This window comes from Podarcis raffonei, chromosome 13 (assembly GCF_027172205.1).
Source record: "Podarcis raffonei isolate rPodRaf1 chromosome 13, rPodRaf1.pri, whole genome shotgun sequence".
Taxonomy (NCBI): domain Eukaryota; kingdom Metazoa; phylum Chordata; class Lepidosauria; order Squamata; family Lacertidae; genus Podarcis; species Podarcis raffonei.
The window spans coordinates 44175962-44200679 of NC_070614.1; the positions used below are offsets into that span (position 1 = coordinate 44175962).

At 40.4% G+C, this 24718-nt stretch overlaps 3 protein-coding genes across 3 annotated transcripts; all 3 read left to right on the top strand.

Moving 5' to 3' along the window:
- Positions 1–303: 303 nt before the first annotated feature.
- On the top strand, positions 304–7174 carry LOC128399011 (vomeronasal type-2 receptor 26-like). Its single transcript, XM_053360270.1, has 4 exons — positions 304–1137; positions 1510–1743; positions 2055–2181; positions 6273–7174. Exons 1-4 carry the CDS (start codon positions 304–306, stop codon positions 7172–7174), a joined length of 2097 nt encoding a protein of 698 aa, XP_053216245.1.
- A 1925-nt stretch (positions 7175–9099) lies between these two features.
- Positions 9100–15832, top strand: LOC128399012 (vomeronasal type-2 receptor 26-like). Its single transcript, XM_053360271.1, has 6 exons — positions 9100–9317; positions 10624–10915; positions 11706–12560; positions 13586–13813; positions 14273–14399; positions 14931–15832. The coding sequence occupies exons 1-6, from the start codon at positions 9100–9102 to the stop codon at positions 15830–15832; spliced, it is 2622 nt and encodes an 873-aa protein (XP_053216246.1).
- Positions 15833–16693: 861 nt separating this feature from the next.
- On the top strand, positions 16694–23287 carry LOC128399013 (vomeronasal type-2 receptor 26-like). Its single transcript, XM_053360272.1, has 6 exons — positions 16694–16911; positions 17903–18194; positions 20292–20897; positions 21293–21520; positions 22068–22194; positions 22386–23287. Exons 1-6 carry the CDS (start codon positions 16694–16696, stop codon positions 23285–23287), a joined length of 2373 nt encoding a protein of 790 aa, XP_053216247.1.
- The last annotated feature ends 1431 nt before the right edge of the window (positions 23288–24718 follow it).

Sequence of the window (24718 nt, forward strand, 5' to 3'; positions counted from 1 at the left end):
TTTTAGTTGGCTTTTGAGTTCTCCCTTTTTCACCTACTTCACACTGTTTTGACTTATGGCTTGCAGTCCATTTGGTTTAGCTGGTTTTTAGTGTGCACAGATAAGGGGTTCAGATAATGGCCTTCACTGAGCATGTTAGGTGTAGGATACCCCAATAACTATCCCCGATTGCCATCTGGTTTGAGGAGCTGCTTGGATTGGTGATATCTTCGGTTCTTAATCTTAAATGATTATTTGAGAACTATCTCTTTCCTCCTACCCCTCCCGTTTTTCCCTTAGTTCATATATGGCTCTGCTCCAGTAATGAATGAGAAAACTCAAGCTTTTTTCTTCCACCGGATGTTCCCAAATGGGACACATCATTTCATGGGTATTCTCCACTTACTGCTGCACTTCAGGTGGATGTGGATTGGAGTGGTTTCTCAGGATGAGGAGAATACAGAGAAATTTGTTGAAAAAGTGCTTCCCATTTTTTCTGAAAGAGGGATATGCTTTGACTTCATAGAAAGATTCCCCAAACTTAAATTTTCAAATGAATTTGAGGATGCAGTGAGGGAGGGCTTTGAATCATTCATTGTTGCAATGCGAAGCACTGCCAATGTTGTGGTGATACATGGAGAAATTCAGGACATGATAACATTGAGAATTATACCTCAGGCTGCAGAATTTGAAGAAATACCGATACAAGCTGCAGCGAAAGTTTGGGTGATGACAGCCCAGATGGAGTTCACATCGCTTCGCTTACAAAGAAATTGGAGCCTACAGTTCATCCATGGCGCTCTATCCTTCACTACTCATTCAAAGGAGGTGTTGGGGTTCCATACCTTTCTTCAGAGGAAGAGTCCTTCAGAAAAGGAAGATGGCTTCATTGAGGACTTCTGGGAAGAGGCATTTAACTGTTCATTCCACAAGTTTGTGGTGGATGAGATGGAAAGGAAAATCTGCACAGGGGCAGAGAATCTGGACACACTTCCTACATCTGTTTTTCAAATGAGCATGACTGGCCACAGTTACAGCATTTACAATGCAGTCTATGCGATAGCTCATGCACTGCATGCTATGCAGTCATTCCAGTTTAAACAAATGACATTGGCCAGTAGGGAGAGGCACACGTTTCTGAATCAACAACAGCATAAGGTAATATCTGGAATGGTATTATAAATGAGAATGCATTATAACTGTTTAGAAAATGCTTTCTCCTAGAGCTTTTTACCCCCCAAGATTTAAGTCAGGAACAGCCAATGTTGTGCCTTCATGATGTTTTGTCCATGTGATGTTCAGTCCTAGTGAGCATGGTGAATGGATAGATATGATGGAGTTGTACTTCACACCAGCTTTAATTATAATAGTATTTTATATGTGTTATTGTTGCTGCTTCAAATACTACTGCTAATATATTTAACCTGCATTCAGCTTTTAAATGGAACCGCAGCCCTCCAGTGTGAAAGATGCCATGTTGAATCCATTTGTGTATATTTATGAATTGCTTTGTTCCTCCCCTCAATCTAGCTACAACACTTTCTAAGAAGTGTCTCATTTAACAACAGTGCAGGTGAAAAGGTTACATTTGATCAAAATGGTGAAATTGTAGCCGGCTTTGATATTATGAATTGGATTGTATTCCCAAACCAGTCCTTTCAGAGAGTCAAAGTTGGAAAGATGGATGCTTATTCTCTGGGTCCTCCAGAAAATGTGTTCTCTATCCAAGAGGATATCATCATGTGGCCCACAAGGTTTAATCAGGTAGGATCCAAGAATATTTTGGGTGTGTCCAATCATTTTCTCAGTGTTTAAAAGCTGGCACATTGTTGGACTACGGAAGTGACTCAGTCTGAAGGAGTGTTCTACAATGTTATCAAATGTGATCACAATGTTAACTGTGATCAGTGACTGCGTAAAAAATGACCTCTGTAAATGCTATCATGATTCCACTATGGCATTGGCCAGTTTCTTAACTTCATATTCCTTAATTGTTGATTGAACTGTCAGCTACTAACTAATAAAAGTTAATTTTTCTGAATTGTAGTATATTGTCCTCTTTCATTTATGGACAGGCACTTCCCCATTCACTGTGTAATGACAATTGCCGACCTGGTTATAGGAGAGCCAAGAAGGAAGGGGAACCATTTTGCTGCTATGATTGCCTTCCATGTTCAGAAGCAAAGATCTCCAACCAGAAGGGTAATAAATGTCATGTACAATGCTTTCTGCCACCCTATGGCTGAAATGAAGACACGAGACACATATTTATATTGAAACACAGTCATTAAAATCAGTTTAACTTGTAACATATTTGATGATAGTTATTTTTTCTGGTTTTTTTTAATAAAATTTTTATTGGTTTTTCAACATGTAATATAAGACAATACAAACAACAAACACTCACAAACAAACATATAAACATGTATAATTTCATGAATTTTTTCGTATACCCAATTTCAGTGACTTCCCCATGCCTCCCTTTTCTGCATCCCTGTTTTAAATTTTATCAGCAACCCCTGGTCTGAATTACTTATTAATTGCTTTCTTTAACCCTTTTCTTTCCTCTTGACTATTCATTTATCGCTGCAAATCTGCTATGTTTTACCCATGACATTTTAACACTCAATAATTTTACAGGAATTTTTAAGATACAATTTAAATTTCTTCCAGTCTTCTTCCACCGTCTCTTTCCCTTGGTCACGGATTCTGCTCGTCATCTCTGCTAGTCCCATGTAATCAATCACCTTCGTCTGCCACTCTTCCAGTGTGGGTAGTTCTTGTGTCTTCCAATACTTTGCTAGTAGAACTCTTGCTGCTGTTGTAGCATACATAAAGAACGTCCTATCTTTCTTTGACACCAATTGGCCAACTATGCCCAGGAGAAAAGCCTCTGGTTTTTTATGAAAGGTACACTTAAGCACCTTCTTAATTTCATTATATATCGTTTCCCAGAAGGCCTTAATCCTTGGGCACGTCCACCAAAGGTGATAGAAAGTACCTTCAGTTTCATTACATTTCCAACATTTATTATTGGGCAAATGATAGATTTTTGCAAGCTTGACTGGGGTCATGTACCACCTATAAATCATTTTCATAATATTCTCTCTTAAGGCATTACATGCCGTAAATTTTATACCGGTGGTCCATAACTGTTCCCAGTCAGCAAACATAATGTCATGACCAATGTCCTGTGCCCATTTAATCATGGCTGATTTAACCGTTTCATCCTGTGTATTCCATTTCAGCAGCAAATTGTACATTCTAGACAAATTCTTAGTATTGGGTTCTAACAATTCTGTTTCTAACTTTGACTTTTCCACCTGAAAGCCAATTTTCCTGTCCTGTTTAAATACTTCAGTTATCTGATAATAATGAAGCCAATCTCTTACTTTAGACTTCAGTTTCTCATAACTCTGTAATTTCACATTTCCTCCTTCTTGTTCTATGATTTCCCAATATTTTGGCCATTTAGATTCCATATTAAGTTTTTTGACTTCCTTAGCCTCCATTGGTGACAGCCACCTAGGGGTTTTATTTTCCAGCAGATCTTTATAACGAATCCAAACATTGTATAATGCTTTCCTAACAATATGGTTTTTGAAACCTTTGTGTGTTTTTACCTTGTCATACCATATATATGCGTGCCAACCAAACCTATTATTGAACCCTTCTAAGTCCAAAATATCTGTGTTCTCAAGAAGTAGCCAATCTTTCAGCCAGCAAAAAGCTGCTGCTTCATAGTACAGTTTTAAGTCCGGCAGGGCAAACCCCCCTCTTTCTTTTGCATCAGTTAATATCTTAAATTTTATTCTGGGCTTTTTGCCCTGCCAGACAAATCTCGATATATCTTTCTGCCACTTCTTGAAACAATCCATTCTGTCCACAATCTGCAATGCTTGAAACAAAAACAACATTCTTGGCAAAACATTCATCTTAATAACAGCAATTTGGCCTAACAAGGAAAGTCTCAAATTTGACCATATTTCCAAATCTTTCTTAATTTCTGTCCAACATTTCTCATAGTTATCTTTAAATAAGTTCACATTCTTAGTTGTTAAATTAACCCCTAGATATTTCACCTTATTTGCTACCATTAATCCAGTTTCACTCTGAAACTTCTCTCTTTCCTCCACTGTTAAGTTCTTTCCCAGTACCTTTGTTTTTTGTTTATTTAACTTAAATCCTGCCACTCGACCAAAAGCTTGTATTATCTCCAAAACTTTTTTCGTACTAGTGTCTGGCTCTTGCAAAGTTAAAACTAAATCATCTGCAAACGCTTTCAACTTGTATTGTTTAGCTCTGACCTGAATCCCTTTTACCAGCTGGTCCCCTCTAATCATATTTAATAAAACCTCCAGAACAGTTATAAAAAGTAGTGGGGATATTGGGCACCCCTGTCGTGTCCCTTTTTCAATAGCAATTTCCTCAGTAACCACGTTATTTACAATTAGTTTTGCTTTTTGTTCAGAATAGATTGCACCTATACCATTCTCAAAACCTTGGCCTACCCCCATTCCTTTGAGATTCTTTTTCATAAAACTCCAAGAAATATTGTCAAAGGCTTTCTCAGCGTCCACAAATATTAATACTGCCTTAGTGTTAATATTGTTCTCAAGTAACTCCATAATGTCTATTATATTTCTAACATTATCAGATAAATGTCTTCCCGGGAGAAAGCCAGCCTGGTCTTTATGAATCTCACCCACCAAAACCCTCTTCAGTCTTTTTGCTAAAATGTCTGCAAAAATTTTGTAATCCACATTGAGCAATGATATAGGGCGGTAGTTCTTAATCTGGTTCTTTTCAGTCTCAGATTTTGGTATAAGTGTAATATATGCTTCTTTCCACGATTCAGGTGCCTTCTTCCCCTCTAAAATTTCATTGCAGACTTCCTTAAACGGTTGAATCAGCCAATCTTTCAAAGCTTTGTAGTATCTGGAAGTCAAGCCATCTGGTCCTGGAGATTTTCCCAGTTTCATGTTTTGAATGGCTCCCTCTATTTCTTGCTCAGTTATTTTCTGGTTTAAAATCACTTTACTTTGGTCAGATATTTTTTGTAATCCATATTTTTTAAGAAATTCTTCCATCTCTTTTTCCTGCACCGGCCCTTGTGCATAAAGTTTCCTGAAATAACTCTGAAAGCAGTTTCTAATCTCATTTGGCCTAAAAATGTTCTTTCCTTCAACCTCTAAGCTTGTAACCGTATTCAACTTTTGTCTCTTCTTCAGTTGCCATGCCAGAAGTTTCCCACATTTATCTGCCAATTCAAATGTCTTTTGTCTCATTTGCTTTATTTTCCATTCTATCTCCTGATTCATCAATTCCATATACTGTCTCTGGTAGAACTTTATTTCTCTTAAGATTTCATGAGACTTTGGCTTTGATCTCAATTTCTTTTCACCTTCTTTTATTTTTTCCAAAATCTTATCTTTCTTTTCATTCTGTCTTTTCTTTTTTAAGGTATTCTGCTGTATCAAGAATCCTCTCATGACGGCTTTACTTGCGTCCCAAATTGTTCTTTTCTCCACCTCTGTTTTCAGATTTATCTCAAAATAGTCCTTGATAGTTTTCTGGGCCTTTCTGTACACCTCTTCGTCTCTAAATAGGGAGTCATTCATCCTCCATCTGAAGGAACCAGCTGTTGTTATGTTCATTTCCATCTTTATGGCGTTATGGTCGGAGCAAGTCTTTGGGCAGATTTCAGAAAGATAAAGAAAGATAGTTATTTTTTCTGTTAAGGTGAGAGTTGAGAAACAGTTTCTCTAGCTAAGGGAGATGTTCAGAAAACACAATACAGTGGTACCTCGGTTTTTAAATGTAATCCATTCTGGAAGACCGTTTGAGTTCTGAAACATTCGAAAATGAAAACTCAATATGGAAGCCTCAATATATAAAACTCAATACAGAAGCTGCATGGCATGTTCAACTTCCAATGCATGTTCAAAAACTGAAGCATTTACTTCTGGGTTTATGGCATTTGAAAACTGAAATGTTAGGTTGTTTAGGTTGGGACTAATATCATCCCTGGCAATGATATCTTCCAAACAGGATGACATTAAAAGGGTCCAATTGTCTTTTTTAGATACTGACTTGCAGCTCCCATTCAGAAAATGTAACTGTACTGGGAAGCATTCAATAATAGTCCTACTCAGAGTATACCAGTTGAAGACATGACTACTTCAGGCTCATTACTTTTAATAGGTCTTCTCTGAGTAGGACTTAGCTGAACACAATGTGTTATATCTACCAGGGGTTTTATATGTACAGAGAACCATGTTTTACTTTTACAGATATGGATGACTGTTTTCAATGTCCAGAAGCTCAGTTTCCAAATCGCAACAAGGATGCATGCATTCCAAAACGTATAAGCTTCCTGTCTTATGAGGAACCTTTGGGGATCACTTTAGCTATATTTGCAGTATTCTTTTCTTTCATCACAGCTCTAGTGTTTGGGATCTTCCTTAAGCACCGGGACACACCCATTGTCAAAGCCAACAACCGGGACCTCACCTATACTCTTCTTGTCTCCCTCCTGCTCTGCTTCCTTTGCACTTTGCTATTTATTGGTCGACCTGAGAAAATGAAGTGTCTTCTTCAACAAACTGCTTTTGGCATCATTTTCTCAATGGCTGTTTCTTGTGTTTTGGCCAAAACCACCATTGTGGTTCTCGCTTTTATGGCAACAAAGCCAGGGTCGATCATGAGGAAATGGGTCGGGGAAAGACTGTCAGCCTTCATTGTTCTTTCCTGCTCGTTTATTCAAAGTACTATTTGTACTGTTTGGCTAGCAACCTCTCCCCCTTTCCCAGATTTTGATGTGTACTCAATGACTGAAGAAATTGTACTACAATGCAATGAAAGGTCCAGTGTCCTGTTCTACTGTGTCTTGGGGTTTATGTGTTTCCTGGCTGTTATTAGTTTCACTGTAGCTTTCCTATCTAGGAAGTTACCAGACAGTTTTAATGAAGCCAAATTCATCACCTTCAGCATGTTGGTTTTTTGCAGTGTGTGGTTGTCTTTTGTTCCTACCTACCTGAGTACTAAGGGCAAATATATGGTAGCTGTGGAGATCTTTTCCATTTTAGCCTCCAGTGCTGGTTTACTGGGATGCATCTTTTCCCCTAAATGCTATGTCATTTTGCTAAGGCCTGACTTGAACAATAGAGATCAGCTTGCAAGAAGAAATTTTTAATAAAGAACTCACTAATGATCAAGTTTATAATTCTGGTCCAGGTTAATTTAGCTGCAAGTCTTATTGTTTGCAAGAGGACTTGCTGGTCTGTTTTCAAATTTTCTGCTATTAATTATCTTTTGGGACTGATGTATTTATTTGGAACAGCATGATTTTTTTATTTGATTTTTTTAGGATGCTGTCACAAAATGACTGTCATAGGGGCATGCCCATTGCCAGATTGGTAGCTTTTTCAATTGCTCAGTCACAAAACAACCCAAGCTGATTCCTCTGTATTCAGATAAACATGATTTCTTCAAAATCTTTAGTAATTGATTTGAAATCTATACAAAAAACATTGTAATGCAGCAATTACTCTCTTCTTCATTCTACATTCATTATACGGTAGCAATTTCTCTCATTTTTGAGTAGTAACTCTGTCGCGCAGTGGTGAATTAATCAACACAGAGTCTTCTTCATAAACAGAATAAAAGGTTACTGAAGAAAATAAACTTGTTCAGAAACAACATGGTTAAAGAGCATACACAGAGTGCTCATAACAGCTTTCTTAGTCTTCACAGAGGCACAGATCTTAGTTACTGATTAACTGTAGTCCTGGAGCTGCTCTTGTCTGCAACAACACAACATACTGGCTGAGACACACACACTCTACACCGAGGCCCACAGAGATGGCTGGTTACATTTATAGGGAACCCAAGATGAGTCACAAGTCACAGTGACACAACATTTTACTGCTAGCAGCTAGGCTTGAAAGATTTGTGTAGGCCTTGTGGGCCGCACTGCCTAGGGCTTGCCTGCTTCTGTTCTCAAGAACCTTTGTCTCATGACAAACTCAGCACTACTACATCCTGGCCTTTGTATTTGCTCTAAAAGAGATAAATGTGCCGAACTGTCCAGTATGATGGCTCAACCTTGAAGGGGTGCCATATAAAGAGTGAGGTGAAACAGGGCTGTGTTCTCATTCCAACTCTGTTTGGCATATTCTTCTCCCGATTGCGCTCACAGGCTAGTGTGTACATCAACTCAAGGAGTGCTTGGGTTCTAGTCAACCTGGCATGACTCCAGACCAAGGCAAAAGTGTGGTGGGTCCTTATCTGAGAGATGTTTTTTGAAGATAATGGAGCCTTGACCTCACACTCTGAGGAAGCTCTATGGACACACATCAACCATTTCATGGAAGCCTGCATGGAGTTCAGTGTTACCAGCAGCCTGGTGAAGACCAACATCCTGGGTCACCAGCACTCCATGCCTCAGCATTAGTGATCACACACTTGAGGTGGTAGACAATTTTGTATACCTGGGTTCCACTATAATCTTAACCACTCTATCAATATTGAGCTGCACAATTTATTGGGGAAGTATTCCACTGCTGAAAAACTAAGCACTGCTTTAGTTTGTACCTTTTGCAAAACATTATGCCACTTTGACAAATAAAGACCATCCCAACTGCCCATTCCTTTGTGTTCCATTTCCTCCATTATCTGGGACTTGCTATGGGTCATTGCAAGCCTTTTGTGTCTGTTGTTGACCTGCTGCAGATAAACATTGAAACTTTCTGAACATGTGTAATAAACATGTTTTCTTCTGCAATGTTCCACACAACCCCTAACTCTGAGCATGCAATTTTCTCCCCTGCAATTATTCCAAATTCACCATTGTTCGTTCAACTTCTTCATCAGGTCCCGAAGGATTCCTGGTAGCCAAAAGCACAACTATAAACCATGAATGAAGGACTAATTCAGAGCTGAGACTTGGTAAAATTGGGATTCCATTATTCTGGTCACTAAAGCTAAATCCTGATTTCAGATCATGAAATGATACACTAAATGTGTGGTCATGCAAGTTGAGATGTGTTATACTCCAGGACAATTGAAGGACAATGTGTGAACAGTTGATAATTTCAAGAAGGAATGTTGGTGTGCAAAATGTTGGCTTTAATGGTGCTGCAATTACTGCTGCTGCTTCAGACAGTGAGCAGCATTCCTACAGCCAAATGTGTGATCGGTAAACCTGCTCCTATTCTTCACAGGTATTATCAGTCAGGGGAGTTCACCATTGGTGTTATAATGTCTCAGATCTTCATCATTTACGACCTTATAACATTCAGAAGACATCCCTCTCAGGAGTTGATTGATGACTTTATGTAAGGAGCTGAGTATGTTAACCATACCATACTTCTGTCCGAGTATTTTTGGGTAGGGTTTAGTTACAAATATATATATAAATCGTGTGTGTGTGTGTGTTTTAAGAAATCTAAATGGTATATTGAAAATAGTATAAGGTAATTATATATATTTTTTAAAAATCAGCACATTATATATAAATAACTTATGATGTCTATATAGGTTATTTTTAAAAAAGAAAAAATGCTTTCTAGCAAAAATCATCATCATCATCAACAACAACAACAACATCATATGCCACCGATCTGTCTGAGTTGCCCAGTCACTCTGGGTGGCTCACAACACAAAATAATAAAAACATGGCACAACATCACACACTAAAAACTTTATTGAGCAGGGCTACCTTCAGAAGTCTGTTAGAAATCATGTAGCTGTTTTATCTTCTTGACATTTGCTGGGAGGGTGTTCCACAGGGCAGGCGTGACTACTAAAAAGGCCCTCTGCCTGCATATTGAGGTGGCCTGCTTAATGTAAATAAGGGAGTTCCAAAGCATAACTCCTGCCGGACTGACTCCTCACAAATGTGACACTTGTAAATGTGCATGTTCAGTAATAGTTGATATATGTATTGTGGAACTAAAGAAACAGGCAATTCACCATTTACTCCAAAACCATAAAATAACACTCCTACCCAGAATCTACACACAAGTAGGCAATAGATTATCCACAGCCAAGCACTTTATCTCTGAAGGTGGTTTTGCTAGATTGCCTTTGCTTCACAAATAAAATGTCATATTGCAAGTTTTCTATGGGATGGAGGACTACTCCCATAAGGAGTAAACAAAATTACATTTAGGTTGTAATGGCTGACTATGGATATTCAATTGCCTTCCCAAACAACAGGATATCTATGCATCCATGTCTGCAGAATGAATTGACCATGAACTTTGTGCAACATCTAAAAACAAGAATTTCCTCTTTTTCTTTCTTTGAAAAATCAGCTTTATGTGCACCAAAACAGTCTTATATGTCACATGGAGGGAACCTATCTATGCTATTAACACAATTGAGTCAGTGAGTATGAGTTGTTTTGAACATTGAGCATGTGTGCCCATGTGCTATTGACTTCTAAACAAGCTATGTCATTGAGCTAATATTTCTAGAAGTCAAATGTCCAGCTCTGTGGGTCAAGGTTCCATCACAAAAACTGGAGGTACAATTTGCCTTAACGTAACATACTTAGGAAACACATCTTGAACCAAAAAATAATAAGTATTGGTCTCTGAAACTGCTGCATTCTAATATTTCACATGATTCACATTGCAGGATAGTGACACAAAACTACCAGCACATCTTAGCCTTAGTATTTGCAGTGAAGGAGATTAATGGAAACCCCCAAATCTTACCCAACATCACTCTGGGTTTTGATGTCTATAATAATCTGTTTAATACAAAATTCACATACGAGGCCTCATTGAAAGTTCTTTCCACACATGACAAATTCATCCCTAACTACAAATGTGATAACCAGAACAATCTGGTAATGCTTATTGGAGGTCCTAGTTCCAACATCATTGGACAGACCGCCATGATACTGGGCATCTACAAGATTCCACAGGTAAATTGTGTTTATGGAAACTATTTTTAAGATGCAGGTTTTGAGTTGGGAAGTGGAATGTGATATGACTGAAATTAAGAAAACCACTATGCATGCTGCTTAAAGGTCAAATTCTGAGTGAGGCATCTCAATTTGAGTGTGATTTCCTTCACATATACATATGAAATGAGAGACCATATCTGAACAGCATGATGAACAATCTTCATTTTGCTGGACACCAAAATGACAATATACAAAATGCAGCAAAATACAAAATACAATTGTAGTTTACTCAGTGCAGACCCACTGTAGTTAATGGATATGACTAATGTAGATCCATTTATCATAGCGGCTTTGCTTTAACTTAAATGTTAGGATTAGGGGTTCCTTCTGCAGAATCACCCCAACATAAATAGTCAAGTAGCCAATTTACCCAATATCTCCCCACCTTCTTCCCTTTAGGCTTGCCAGTGTCAACCTCCTGAACTTTCTCCTTGCCATGCTTAACAGACTCCCTATAGAGCAGGGAGAAGGCATCGACATACGCCCCTTTCCAAATTCTCTCTTTAGTGGCCTGTAGAAGGTGAAAACCCAGACGTTTCTGCAAAAGAAAGTGCCTCTCTCCTAAATAACCCATGGGGGTTAGAAGGAGTGCAGATGGTCCTGCATCAATGACCCTAAGGTGGTGGGCAGGGCAGCCAGGAAGGGCCTGATAGCTGAGGCTTGGTCTGATTCAGTGTAAGGCAGCTTTCAGTATTCCTAAATACAACTTTACTTCATACCCACTGCTGTTTTGCTTTATTCTTTTTAGATCGCATATGCTCCTGCTCCAGATACAAATAGCAAGCCCCAAGATGCTTTCTTCCACTGGATGTTCCCAAATGGGGCCCAGCAGCATAGGGGGATCCTCCAGTTATTGCTGCACTTCAGATGGATCTGGATTGGAGTGCTTTACCTCGATGTGCACAGTTCAAAGATTTTTGTACAGAATCTGCTTTCCATGTTTTCCAACAATGGCGTTTGCTTTGACTTCGTCAAAACCATACCAGATATAGGATTTTCTAATCAACTCCATGAAATGGCAGAGGAGGCATGTGGGATTATAAATATCACCATGGAAAGCACAGCCAATGCAGTGATCTTTCATGGTGACTATCAGGCCATAATGAACTTAAGAATTTTCCTCGAGCTCTCGAAGTTCGAAGGTCAATCAGTGAGAACAAAGGTCTGGATTATGACAGCAGATGTGGATTTCACGTCAATTCCCGTTCAAAGAAGCTGGGACATTCATTTCATCCATGGATCTGTATCGCTTGCAATCTCCTCAAAGGAGGTGGCAGGATTCCAGGAATTTCTGCAAATGAGGAATCCAACACTGGAAAAAGAGGATGGTTTCCTGTGGGACTTCTGGCAAAAGGTATTTGATTGCTCGCTCCCCAGTTCTGATGAAGACGAGAGGGATGGAAATATCTGCACTGGGGAAGAGAAACTGGAGTCTCTTCCTGGATCTGTTTTTGAAATGAGCATGACTGCCCACAGCTACAGTGTCTACAATGCCATCTATGCTGTGGCACATGCTTTGAATGCCATGTATTCTTCCATATCAAAGCGTAGGACAGTGATGAATGGAGATAGATGGAAGGACCAGAATAAGAAGCCACAACAGGTAATCCAACTCACTGAGTTCTGGCAACTTGAAATTCCAATTTCTATGGCATTTCCCTCATCTAACAGATTGAGGTTGAATCCTGACAAGACAGAAGTACTGTTTTTGGGGGACAGGGAGCGGGTTGGTGTGGGGGATTCCCTGGTCTTGAATGGGGTAACTGTGCCCCTGAAGGACCAGGTGCGCAACCTGGGAGTCATTTTGGACTCACAGCTGTCCATGGAGGCGCAGGTTAACTCTGTGTCCAGGGCAGCTGTCTACCAGCTCCACCTGGTACGCAGGCTAAGACCCTACCTGCCCGCAAACTGTCTCGCCAGAGTGGTGCATGCTCTAGTTATCTCACGCTTGGACTACTGCAACGCGCTCTACGTGGGGCTACCTTTGAAGGTGACCCGGAAACTGCAATTAATCCAGAATGCGGCAGCTAGACTGGTGACTGGGAGTGGCCGCCGGGACCACATAACACCGGTTCTGAGAGATCTGCATTGGCTCCCAGTACGTTTCCGAGCACGATTCAAAGTGTTGGTGTTGACCTTTAAAGCCCTAAACGGCCTCGGTCCTGTATACCTGAAGGAGCGTCTCCACCCCCATCGTTCAGCCCGGACACTGAGATCCAGCGCCGAGGGCCTTCTGGCGGTTCCCTCATTGCGAGAAGTGAGGTTACAGGGAACCAGACAGAGGGCCTTCTCGGTAGTGGCGCCCGCCCTGTGGAACGCCCTCCCATCAGATGTCAAAGAGATAAATAATTACCTGACATTCAGAAGACATCTTAAGGCAGCCCTGTTCAGGGAAGTTTTTAATATGTAACGCTGTACTGTTTTTAACACTGATTGGGAGCCGCCCAGAGTGGCTGGGGAAACTCAGCCAGATGGGCGGGGTATAAATAATAAATTATTATTATTATTATTATTATTATTATTATTATTATTATTATCAGACAAAACAGGGATGTGCAACCCATTTCGTCACATAGACACAAACAATTAGCATCCAAAGATGCCAGTTTATATCTTTCTTTTTTTCAGCTCCCTCACTTTCTGAGAAGCACCCCATTTAACAACAGTGCTGGAGATGAGGTTTCCTTTGACCATAATGGGGAATTAGTAGCTGGGTTTGATATTATCAACTGGGTGACATTCACAAACCAGTCCTTCCTTAGAGCAAAAGTTGGAAGGATAGATCCTCAGGCACACTCAGAGAATCTGTTCACCATTTCTGATGATGCCATCATATGGCCCAGCAGGTTCAACCAGGTAGGACCCATTTGCATTTAAACATATATTTAATTCCCTTCCCAATATCATGAGTGGTTCAGTCTTTAGAAACTGCCTGCTTTTAATCAAATTTGGGATCCTTTTGGAGGGAATGCATGATGTGTAGAATGAATGAACAAACGAGTCTCAATTTTCAATTCAGGATTGGAAATCCAAGCTCCAGATGGCTTGGTCTACAACTCCTGTCAGTCCCAGGCAACAAGATTGCACTGGTGCTCTGAGTGAGTTGCAGTCCAAAAAGTCTGGTGGGCAACAGGTTGACAAATGCAATTGTAAAGCGTAAGCCCATAGTAAAGGAAACCAATTACAAATGGGTAGAAACATTAAAAAATGCCCCAATGTTGAGGTGCTGAAATAAAAGAGGGGGGAACTATATTTATTCTCATATTTTGATTTTTTTGTGTATGATAAACATTATATTCTTAAATTTGTTGACAGGCACACCCTCTTTCAGTGTGTAATGACAATTGCCTTCCTGGTTATCACAAGACAAAGAAGGAAGGGAAACCATTTTGCTGTTATGATTGCCATCCCTGTCCAGAGGGGAAGGTTGCAAACCAGAAGGGTAAGAAATGCTGTGTAAACATTATATCTGGCATTTATGTCATGGTGCTTAGACAAGTTACCATAACATTTCGAGTTATTCATGCTTCTGGTGATGACTGAATAAATGCCACATATTGTTAAAAGGATGTGTGCCATTATGGGTAGTATGAGTAGGTACCATTGCTGAAAGCAAGGACCATTTGCCTTTTGAGAAATCTTATGGCTCACGGGCCAGTGGTGGGCATGGCTAGAAGTAATTGTGGGGTGGAACAAGTGTATGAAGAAAAGTTATTGTAGCACATCCAGACAAAATAGGGCATGATAACTCTGACTATGTGAAAGCTACTGCTGACACAGGAATGGAGTTATTAGTGCTCTGAATCTATTATGATCACATTAAAAGCTTAACAGCATGAAAATAATGGAGCATTATATTTCAGCTTTTGGTTCAAACTATGTACAGCTGAACATTGATTACTGAGATTAGCTATCTATTTATCCATCCATCCATCCATCCATCTATCTGGAATTTCATATGTATTTCTTCCAGATATGGATGGCTGCTTCCTGTGTCCCGATGGCCATTATCCAAATATTAACAAGGATTTCTGCCTCCCAAAACCGATAACCTTCTTGTCTTATGAAGAACCTTTGGGAATAGGTTTGGCCATTGCTGCTCTCTCCCTTTCTTTCATTACAGCTCTGGTGCTGGGAACCTTTATGAAACACCATGGGACGCCTATTGTCAAAGCCAATAACCGGAGCCTTTCCTACACTCTCCTCGTCTCCCTCCTGCTTTCTTTCCTTTGTGCTTTTTTATTCGTTGGTCGACCCAATGCAGTGACGTGCCTCCTTCGACAAACTGCTTTTGGTATAATCTTCTCAGTGGCTGTTTCTTGCATGTTGGCCAAAACCATCACCGTGATTCTAGCTTTCATGGCCACCAAGCCAGGATCCAAAATGAGGAAATGGATGGGGTGGAAAGTGACTGCCTCTATTGTTCTTTCATGCTCCCTTATTCAAGTCACTCTTTGCACTGGTTGGCTGGCAACCTCTCCACCGTTCCCAGAATTGGACATGCATTCAGCTATTAGTGAAACCATTGTGCAATGTAATGAAGGGTCAGATGTAATGTTTTATTGTGTATTGGGCTTCATGGGTTTCTTGGCTATTGTCAGTTTCACTGTGGCTTTCCTAGCCAGGAGATTACCAGACACTTTCCAGGAAACTAAGTCAATCACCTTCAGCATGTTATTGTTTTGCAGTGTTTGGTTATCCTTCTTCCCTACCCACCTGAGCACCAAAGGCAAATACATGGTGGCTGTTGAGATCTTCTCCATCTTGGCTTCCAGTGCAGGATTACTGGGTTGTATCTTTTTCCCAAAATGCTACATTATTTTGCTGAGACCTGATTTGAACAAAAAGGCACATCTAATAAAGAGAATGATTTGACCATCTTTTGCTTTGGCCTGTGCTTGAGATTACTTTCCATTATTCTTGTTTGAGTTTCTCTTTCTGCAGGGGTGGTAATAAGTATTAGTAATTCTGTGGCAGATCTCCTCAGCACATTTTCGGGGTTCATTGGAGAGAAGAAAATGGTCAATTGTTATATTTTCATGATGATAATAATGACAATGGTTATTATATTTATGATGATGATGATGATTGTGTTGATTTGGAGCTGTCTGCAACTGCCTCAGGCAAAGCAAGAATCCCACCAAACTGGCATAATTTGGATTCTGTTTCAGGCTGTGGCTGAATTCTGTGCACAGCCCTGTCAGTCTACACCTTGGGTAAAACATTATATCATTTCAACATTCCAACCTGCCACATCTTTTCTGGTATTTTACCTTGCATCTTTGTTTTCTGACATTTTTTATGGATCATTGTAAGCCTTTGTGTCTCTTGCTATTCCACTGCAGTGAATCAGTGAAACTTTCTATGGACACAAAGTAAACATATTTTGTTCTGCTTTGTTCCATACAGTATCTAACTCTGAGCATGCAGTTATCTCCCCTGTAATTATTCCAAATTAACCATTATTGATTTGACTTCGCTCTCATGTCCCAAAGGAGTTACGGTTGCCAGCTGTAAAAAAATATGAAGCAAGATAGAAGAATGTCATTAACACACCCTGGTGTATTCAGAACCTGGTCTTAGTGAAGTCAGGACTCCATTATTCTGATAACTGATACTTCATCCCAACTTCAAACCATAGCATAAAACTCTGGTTTTGTGGTTGTTAGTGAGGACTATGCTCAGGGGCACTCGAAGGACAATGTGGGAACAGGTGAAGGATTGCCATTGTACAAGATGCTGACATTTGTGGTGTTGGGATTACTGTTCCTCCCTCAAACAGTAAGCAGGATATCTGCTGTTAAATGCGCAACGAGTGAGCCTATTCCTATTCTTCACAAGTATTTTCAATCAGGGGAGCTCACTATTGCTGGCATAATTTCTCAGATCTACATCCTTTATGATCCAATCACGTTTGAAAGACATCCCTATCAGGAGCTGATTGATGATTTCATGTAAGGAACCGAGTCTGATGGCCTTCCCATGCCTTTTTCCAAGTAATATTTTGGACTAGTGTGGTTTGGCATTTACTGCAGTAGAGTGGAGGTTTACTTAAACAAATTCATTTATGCGTTGGAGCTTTAAACTACTTAATGCAAAGTTCTGTAATACTGTACATAATAAAAATCAGCATAACTAAATAATATTGTGAGGGGCATATGCAAGAGCTGTGGTGACCTTGCTATCTCTGAATAAGCAGAAGAATATATTTTGTAAGCATATAAAACAGTGCAATGAAGATGTCTGCCTAATATTAAAAGGCAGCACATTCTAAAGCACAGTTGCTATCACATGGAAGATAAACTCCTACTCAGAAACGCAGAACAAATATTATATGACATTTGTAAATTTGCAGGTTACTACCAATGCATCCTTCTTTGTTCAAAAAGGTTTCCAAACTCTGCTTATGCTACATGTCATTGCAATAATAATAATAATAATAATAATAATAATAATATTGTAGTAGTTGATTGTAGTAATTGTAGCACCATTATCAAAGAAACAGTACACGTAGCACCCCACACATATAGATGCATATATCTACCTGATATTGACACATAATCTTGTGTGAGCAGAACGAGAATATCCACAGACAAACACTGTGTGCTCATTAATGAAACTCACCCACTTCACAGAGAAAGTGCCATGTCAGTTGTGAACACTGTCACTCAACCCAAAATCAGCTGCATCTGCTTTCTATATAATAAGTAAGAACCGTATCTATGCCAGTACCCCTGTGAGTTAGTGAGTAGTAATTGTATTGAACATATGGGTCAATATGCTTCTAAACTAGTGGCTCTGGGCCAATGTTATTTCCATTGAGCTGAGGCCTACAATCTTTCTTAATGCAATTATGCTTAGCAAGCGTATGTTGAATAGAAATGCAGCTACTATTTCCCCCCTGAAATTGCAGCACGCTTGCATTTCATGTGATCTTCGTTTCAGGCTACTGTCACAGAACTACCAGCACATTTTGGCCTTGGTATTTGCAGTGAAGGAGATCAACGAGAACCCCCAAATCTTACCCAACATCACTCTTGGCTTTGACATCTATAATCATTACTTTAATCCACAATTCACAAGTGAGGCAGCATTAAAAGTTCTCTCCACACATGACAAATTCATCCCTAACTACAAATGTGATGTCGAGAACAATCTGGTAACTGTCATTGGGGGACCCAATTCCAACATCATTGGACATATTGCAACCATACTGGGCATCTACAAGTTTCCACAAGTAAGGCATGTACATGGGGATTATTTTAATATGAAGGTTTTGAATTTGGAAGTGGAAAACGATGTGATTGAAATTAAGAAAGACACTATGCATGATGCTTAAACATCAAATTCTGAGTGAGGAATCTCAATTTGGCAATTTGATTTCTTTATCATATGTATAGCCTCTGATACAAAATGGGAAATCATCTCAGAACACATGGTAAATAGTCTAATTGGCTGGATTCTAAAAACTTCCAACAGTAACATAGTAGAACAATATGATAGATTGTGATTCCACAAAATGCAAAGGATGAATGCAATTCAAGTTTACACAGAGTAGATTCGTCATAATTAATGAAAGTCACTAATGCAGATTTATTTCTATGGAACTGCCCTGAGTAAAACATAACTGCATACAACTCTAGTTACTTATTTACAAATGAATTGTCAGAACAACAGGCTTGGGGTGAGAATGGCAGAAGAGAGAAATAAATTCTACCTGACAGAAACTGCTGGGAGCCAGACTGATAGCCTTTGGATCTGCGTGCAGTTGCCCCACCTAATAAGTCACAGGACTGCAGTTTACAGGCTCTACTTTGTCAGCGACTTCTCTCAGTCTGTGGAATGAATCTGTCCACCATGACTGTCTAGTGAACCAGTCTGTGGTCATTAGTGCTTTGAGCAAAAAGAGTATTGATCAGTTTCACTGTGTTCCTGTACCTCTCACAGTCATGAGTTACATTCGTTTCAGGGATAGATTGAGATAATTAGAGAAAGGAAGGTTTGCATACTCTATTTGTCCATTAAATAGATCCCATACATGACCTCTGGGCACAATCTTGGTCTCCTTTTAAGTCACCCACACTCGTCTGGCAGCATATCAGTCTCCCAACCTAGGCAGTGGGTTTTTCAGAGCATCAAAGGTCAATACAGTGGTACCTCGGGTTACATACGCTTCAGGTTACATATGCTTCAGGTTACAGACTCCGCTAACCCAGAAATAGTACCTCGGGTTAAGAACTTTGCTTCAGGATGAGAACAGAAACGAATTAAGTACGTAACCAGAGGTACCACTGTACTCTTATTGCTAGAGTGAATTTTTATAGCTAAGATTTTTGCCTTGGCTATAACCAAGCAACATGTAATCATCTTAGTCGGTGAGCTGCCAACAAAAGACGCTCAGTCTGCCATGATATCCTCTCCAGAACTATGAATTGCCCTCCAGTTGTGGCTTCCTTCCTCCACTTAGATCCCCAAGGATAACTCTTGGTTCCTTTTTCTTGCCCTGACTCAATCTTATTGACTCCAACCTGCCATGTCTCTAGCCTTTCCTCCTGTATCTCTATTTAGTTTTCTATTCATACATCCAGCCTCAATGCTTCATGATGGCTAATGAAACCTTCCTGAGGAATACTTCAGTCAGTAGAGCAGAAAACTCTTCATCTCGGGGTTGTGGGTTCGAGCCCCACATTGGGAAACATATTCCTGCATTACAGGGGGTTGGACTAGATGCTCCTCGTTGTCCCTTCCAAATGTAAAATTCTAGGCTTCTTTGATTCTATGAATATATGCTGAAGACAGAAAAAAATATTTGGGAACTGACCTGATGCTTTCAAGATAGTACAGTGGTAACTCAGGTTAAGAACTTTATTCGTTCTGGAGGTCCGTTCGTAACCTGAAACTGTTCTTAACCTCAGGTACCACTTTAGCTAATGGAGCCTCCCGCTGCTGCCACGCTGCCGCACGATTTCTGTTCTCATCCTGAAGCAAAGTTCTTAACCCAAGGTGCTATTTCTGGGTTAGCGGAGTCTGTAACCTGAAGCGTCTGTAACACGAGATACCACTGTACCAGATTTTGATAATACACATACACAGAAGGGCTGTGGCTCAGTTACAGAGCATCTTTTTTGCATGTGGAAGATCTCAGGATCAATACCCCAGCTTCTCCCTGTAGGGCAGCAAGAGACCTTTGCCCAAAGCCCTACACAGCTGCTGCCACTCATTGTTGATAAAGCTAAGTGAAATGGACCAATGGTATGATTCAACAGAAGGCAGCTTCATATGTTCCTAAATAACACCACTTCCTACCTGCTCCTTTTTTATTTCTTGTCTTTAGCTGATATATGCCTCTGCTTCAGAGACAAATAACAATGCTGAAGATGCTTTCTTCCACTGGATGTTCCCCAATGGGGCCCATCAATACAGGGGGATCCTCCAGTTATTGTTGCATTTCAGGTGGACATGGATTGGGGTGCTTTACCTTGATGTGGACAGTTCTAAGATATTTGTGCAGAAGGTGCTTTCCACGTTTGCCAATAATGGTATTTGCTTTGACTTCATCAAAACCATACCAGATATAGGATTTTCTAATCAACTCCATGAAATGGCAGAGAGGGCATGTGAGATTATAAATATCACCATGGAAAGCACAGCCAATACCGTGATCTTCCATGGTGACTTTCAGGCAATGTTAAACTTAAGAATCCTGCTCAGGTTCTCACAATTTGGGGATGTACCAGTGAAGATGAAGGTCTGGATTATGACAGCAGATGTGGATTTCACATCAATTCCTGTTCAAAGAAGCTGGGATATTCATTTCATCCACGGCTCTGTAACCCTTGCAGTCTCCTCAAAAGAGGTGGCAGGATTCCAGGAATTTCTGCAAATGAGGAACCCAACACTGGAAAAAGAGGATGGTTTCCTGTGGGACTTCTGGCAAAAGGTATTTGATTGCTCGCTCCCCAGTTCTGATGAAGACGAGAGGGATGGAAATATCTGCACTGGGGAAGAGAAACTGGAGTCTCTTCCTGGATCTGTTTTTGAAATGAGCATGACTGCCCACAGCTACAGCATCTACAATGCCATCTATGCTGTGGCACATGCTTTGCATGCCATGTATTCTTCCATATCAAAGTGCAGGGCAGTGTTGAATGGAGACAGATGGAAGGACCAGAATAAGAAGTCATGGCAGGTAATCCTATTCAGTGTGATCCAATAACCTGAGATTTCAACTTGCATGATATTTCCCTCCTCGGAACAGGGACATGCAAACATATCTCAAATGACAACAATTTGCATCTAAATATGTATGTTTGCATCTCTTACTTTTCTTTGCAGCTCCCCCACTTTCTGAGAAACACCCCATTTAACAACAGTGCTGGAGATGAGGTTTCCTTTGACCTTAATGGGGAATTAGTAGCTGGGTTTGATATTATCAACTGGGTGACATTCACAAACCAGTCCTTCCTTAGAGCAAAAGTTGGAAGGATAGATCCTCAGGCACACTCAGAGAATGTGTTCACCATTTCTGAAGATGCCATCATATGGCCCAGCAGGTTCAATCAGGTAGGACATGTGTACTTAAACACATAATTAAATACCTGTGCAATATTCAAAAAATGTTTCCGTCTTCAGACACGAAAATAGGTCTGTTTTGTGTATAGCGCTTCCTGCTTTCTATCACATGGGCTCCTTTGGAAGGAAGGGGGAAATATTGATTAAAATAATAATTAAGCAAATCAACCCTAATTTCCATCTACAGATTCAATTTGGTACATAAGGCACCTGTTTTTTTAGGAACACCATGTAAACAGGTACATATTTAGGAACCACCAATGTCAAAGGACAAATCTGAAAACAAAATTGTACAGCAGCCTTCACCAATTGATGCCTTCTCATGATGGTGCAACCCTGGAGGCTACAGGGTTGGTGAAGGTTGCTGTAAAGCCTAATATTATAATATTGAGTAAGAAAAAAACATAACCAATTAAAGACGAGTCAAAAGATTGGGGGAAATGGTTCATTTTTCATGTTCTGAAATAAATTTTAAAAATCAGTATCCTCAGTTTCATATATTTTGCCTTTGATAAACGTCATCTTAATTTATTGGCAGACACACCCTCTTTCAGTGTGTAATGACAATTGCCTTCCTAGTTATCACAAGACAAAGAAGGAAGGGAAACCATTTTGCTGTTATGATTGTCATCCCTGTCCAGAGGGGAAGATTGCAAACCAGAAGGGTAAGAAATGCCATTATATCCATCATTTATACTTCAGGGTGTATGGACATTTTTGGCTCAGCACCAGCAGTTCCATACTATGTACAACTTAGCCTTTATTTACTCAGATGCTATATACAGGATGTGTGGGTGTGGGTGAGTGTACACATAAGTACGTATTTATTCAGGAATTTCACATTAATTTCTTCCAGATATGGATAGCTGCTTTCAGTGTCCAGAAGGCCATTATCCAAATATTAACAGGGATTTCTGCCTCCCAAAAACGATAACTTTCTTGTCTTATGAAGATTCTTTGGGAATAGGTTTGGCCATTGCTGCTCTCTCCCTTTCTTTCATTACAGCTCTGGTGCTGGGAACCTTTATGACACACCATGGGACGCCTATTGTCAAAGCCAATAACCGGAGCCTTTCCTACACTCTCCTCGTCTCCCTCCTGCTTTCTTTCCTTTGTGCTTTTTTATTCGTTGGTCGACCCAATGCAGTGACGTGCCTCCTTCGACAAACCGCTTTTGGTATCATCTTCTCAGTGGCTGTTTCTTGCATGTTGGCCAAAACCATCACCGTGATTCTAGCTTTCATGGCCACCAAGCCAGGATCCAAAATGAGGAAATGGATGGGGTGGAAAGTGACTGCCTCTATTGTTCTTTCATGCTCCCTTATTCAAGTCACTCTTTGCACTATCTGGCTGGCAACCTCTCCACCGTTCCCAGAATTGGACATGCATTCAGCTATTAGTGAGACCATTGCACAATGTAATGAAGGGTCAGATGTAATGTTTTATTGTGTATTGGGCTTCATGGGTTTCTTGGCTACTGTCAGTTTCACTGTGGCTTTCCTAGCCAGGAAGTTACCAGACACTTTCCAGGAAACTAAGTCAATCACCTTCAGCATGTTATTGTTTTGCAGTGTTTGGTTATCTTTCTTCCCTACCTACCTGAGCACCAAAGGCAAATACATGGTGGCTGTTGAGATCTTCTCCATCTTGGCTTCCAGTGCAGGATTACTGGGTTGTGTCTTTTTCCCCAAATGCTACATTATTTTGCTGAGATCTGATTTGAACAAAAAGACACATCTAATAAAAAGAATATGTTAAAAAATCAACAACCTGTTGTTTTCTGCGATTGAAAGCTACTGTATGTTATTTAAACTTTTATAAGATTTCTCATACTGTAGGGGTAGCTGCACCATGAAGCAGATCTCCACATTCAGAAATTTGAGGGATAACTTGGGGGGGGGGGGGAGAGAAAGACAGGGATTTCAGCTATGAAGTTTAAATGGTAGGGTTTCCCCTTCAAATAGCATATTGTGTCATCTTCTGTAGAACCCTGGTAGGGTCCCCTTTTCAGTTTAAGGGCCAAAGTGCCTTTTGGGTCACCTTCAAGAGGATACCAAAAGTGGCTGAAGTAATGAATATAAAATGAAATGACTGTGTATTTCCCAATAGGTTGTGATCCAGGTGTATGTGAATGCATTGGAGTTATTCTCAGAACTCTCAGCAAGACTGGCAACCTTCCCGGGCTGATATGAAACCAGAGGAGAAAGTGGGCACAGCTATAAGTACCACCCCTTTTTTACAACAGACTAGTTTTCCACACACACACACACAAACATTTCTCATTTTCTGCATCCAGGCAAGCAAGAAGCACTTTTAAAATTAAAGGACAAATTCCATCCCTTCAAAAATACTCAAGGAGGGTGACAAACAGGGGCACTTGAGGACTGTGACCTTGGGTCCCGAGGACCTGATAGAGGTCACATTGCCACATTCAGCCCTTTGTCCTTGTGTTTTCAACCCCTTAACTTTGAATGTGAAGGGACTTCCGGGTTGGCGCCATCGGCAAATGGCGGAGCTCCTCTGATCTCCAGAGGAACTAGCTCCATGAGATCGGGTCCCGCGCTGCGGCGAAAGCGGGGACCCTCCAAAAATCACAGGCGGGTGAAGCCTGTGAACTTGGGGTTCATCAGGCACCTTTTGCGCCCCCCCTACTCGCGGGGAGACCTCGATTTTTCGGGTCTCCGGAGCGAGATAGGGCGAGTGGCGCGGTGCTGCGAACAGACTGCTTCTTTCACGGAGTGAAGCCGCACAGCTGTTGCTGGAGAGCGCTGACTTTTTCCTATGGACAATTTGATCCCAAAAGCAACTACCCATGAGTAGAACAAATCGGAAGATTTGAAAAGAAAATAGGGTCAAAAAGAATTTGAATTTGAATTGGAGGATATAAAAGATTTCATAGAATCATAGAATCATAGAATCATAGAGTTGGAAGAGACCACAAGGGCCATCGAGTCCAACCCCCTGCCAAGCAGATTTAATCTGGCAGCTACGCGGGAAGGCTCAAATAGGAAGTCCGCCTTCCACTTTTTGTATATAGATCGAAACAAAGACCCTACAAGCTAAAATCCTGAAAGGTTTTGATAAAGGTTTTAATATTCATCGTTTTAAAATGCAACCCCCCCTTTTGAAGAAGTAGGGGGGAAACTTTGAATTTAACAAGCTCTATGAAATCAAAAAACCACAGCTCTG

Bases quoted from the DNA above. Each gene is read 5' to 3' on its own strand.
- LOC128399011 (XM_053360270.1), top strand. From the start codon at position 304: ATGAATGAGAAAACTCAAGCTTTTTTCTTCCACCGGATGTTCCCAAAT. The intron at 1,744-2,054 runs GTAGGATCCAAG...ATTTATGGACAG, and splicing joins GGCCCACAAGGTTTAATCAG to GCACTTCCCCATTCACTGTG. The intron at 2,182-6,272 runs GTAATAAATGTC...TTACTTTTACAG, and splicing joins AAAGATCTCCAACCAGAAGG to ATATGGATGACTGTTTTCAA.
- LOC128399012 (XM_053360271.1), top strand. From the start codon at position 9,100: ATGTTGGCTTTAATGGTGCTGCAATTACTGCTGCTGCTTCAGACAGTG. The intron at 9,318-10,623 runs GTAAGGAGCTGA...TTCACATTGCAG, and splicing joins GAGTTGATTGATGACTTTAT to GATAGTGACACAAAACTACC. The intron at 14,400-14,930 runs GTAAGAAATGCT...TATTTCTTCCAG, and splicing joins GAAGGTTGCAAACCAGAAGG to ATATGGATGGCTGCTTCCTG.
- LOC128399013 (XM_053360272.1), top strand. From the start codon at position 16,694: ATGCTGACATTTGTGGTGTTGGGATTACTGTTCCTCCCTCAAACAGTA. The intron at 16,912-17,902 runs GTAAGGAACCGA...TCTTCGTTTCAG, and splicing joins GAGCTGATTGATGATTTCAT to GCTACTGTCACAGAACTACC. The intron at 21,521-22,067 runs GTAGGACATGTG...ATTTATTGGCAG, and splicing joins GGCCCAGCAGGTTCAATCAG to ACACACCCTCTTTCAGTGTG.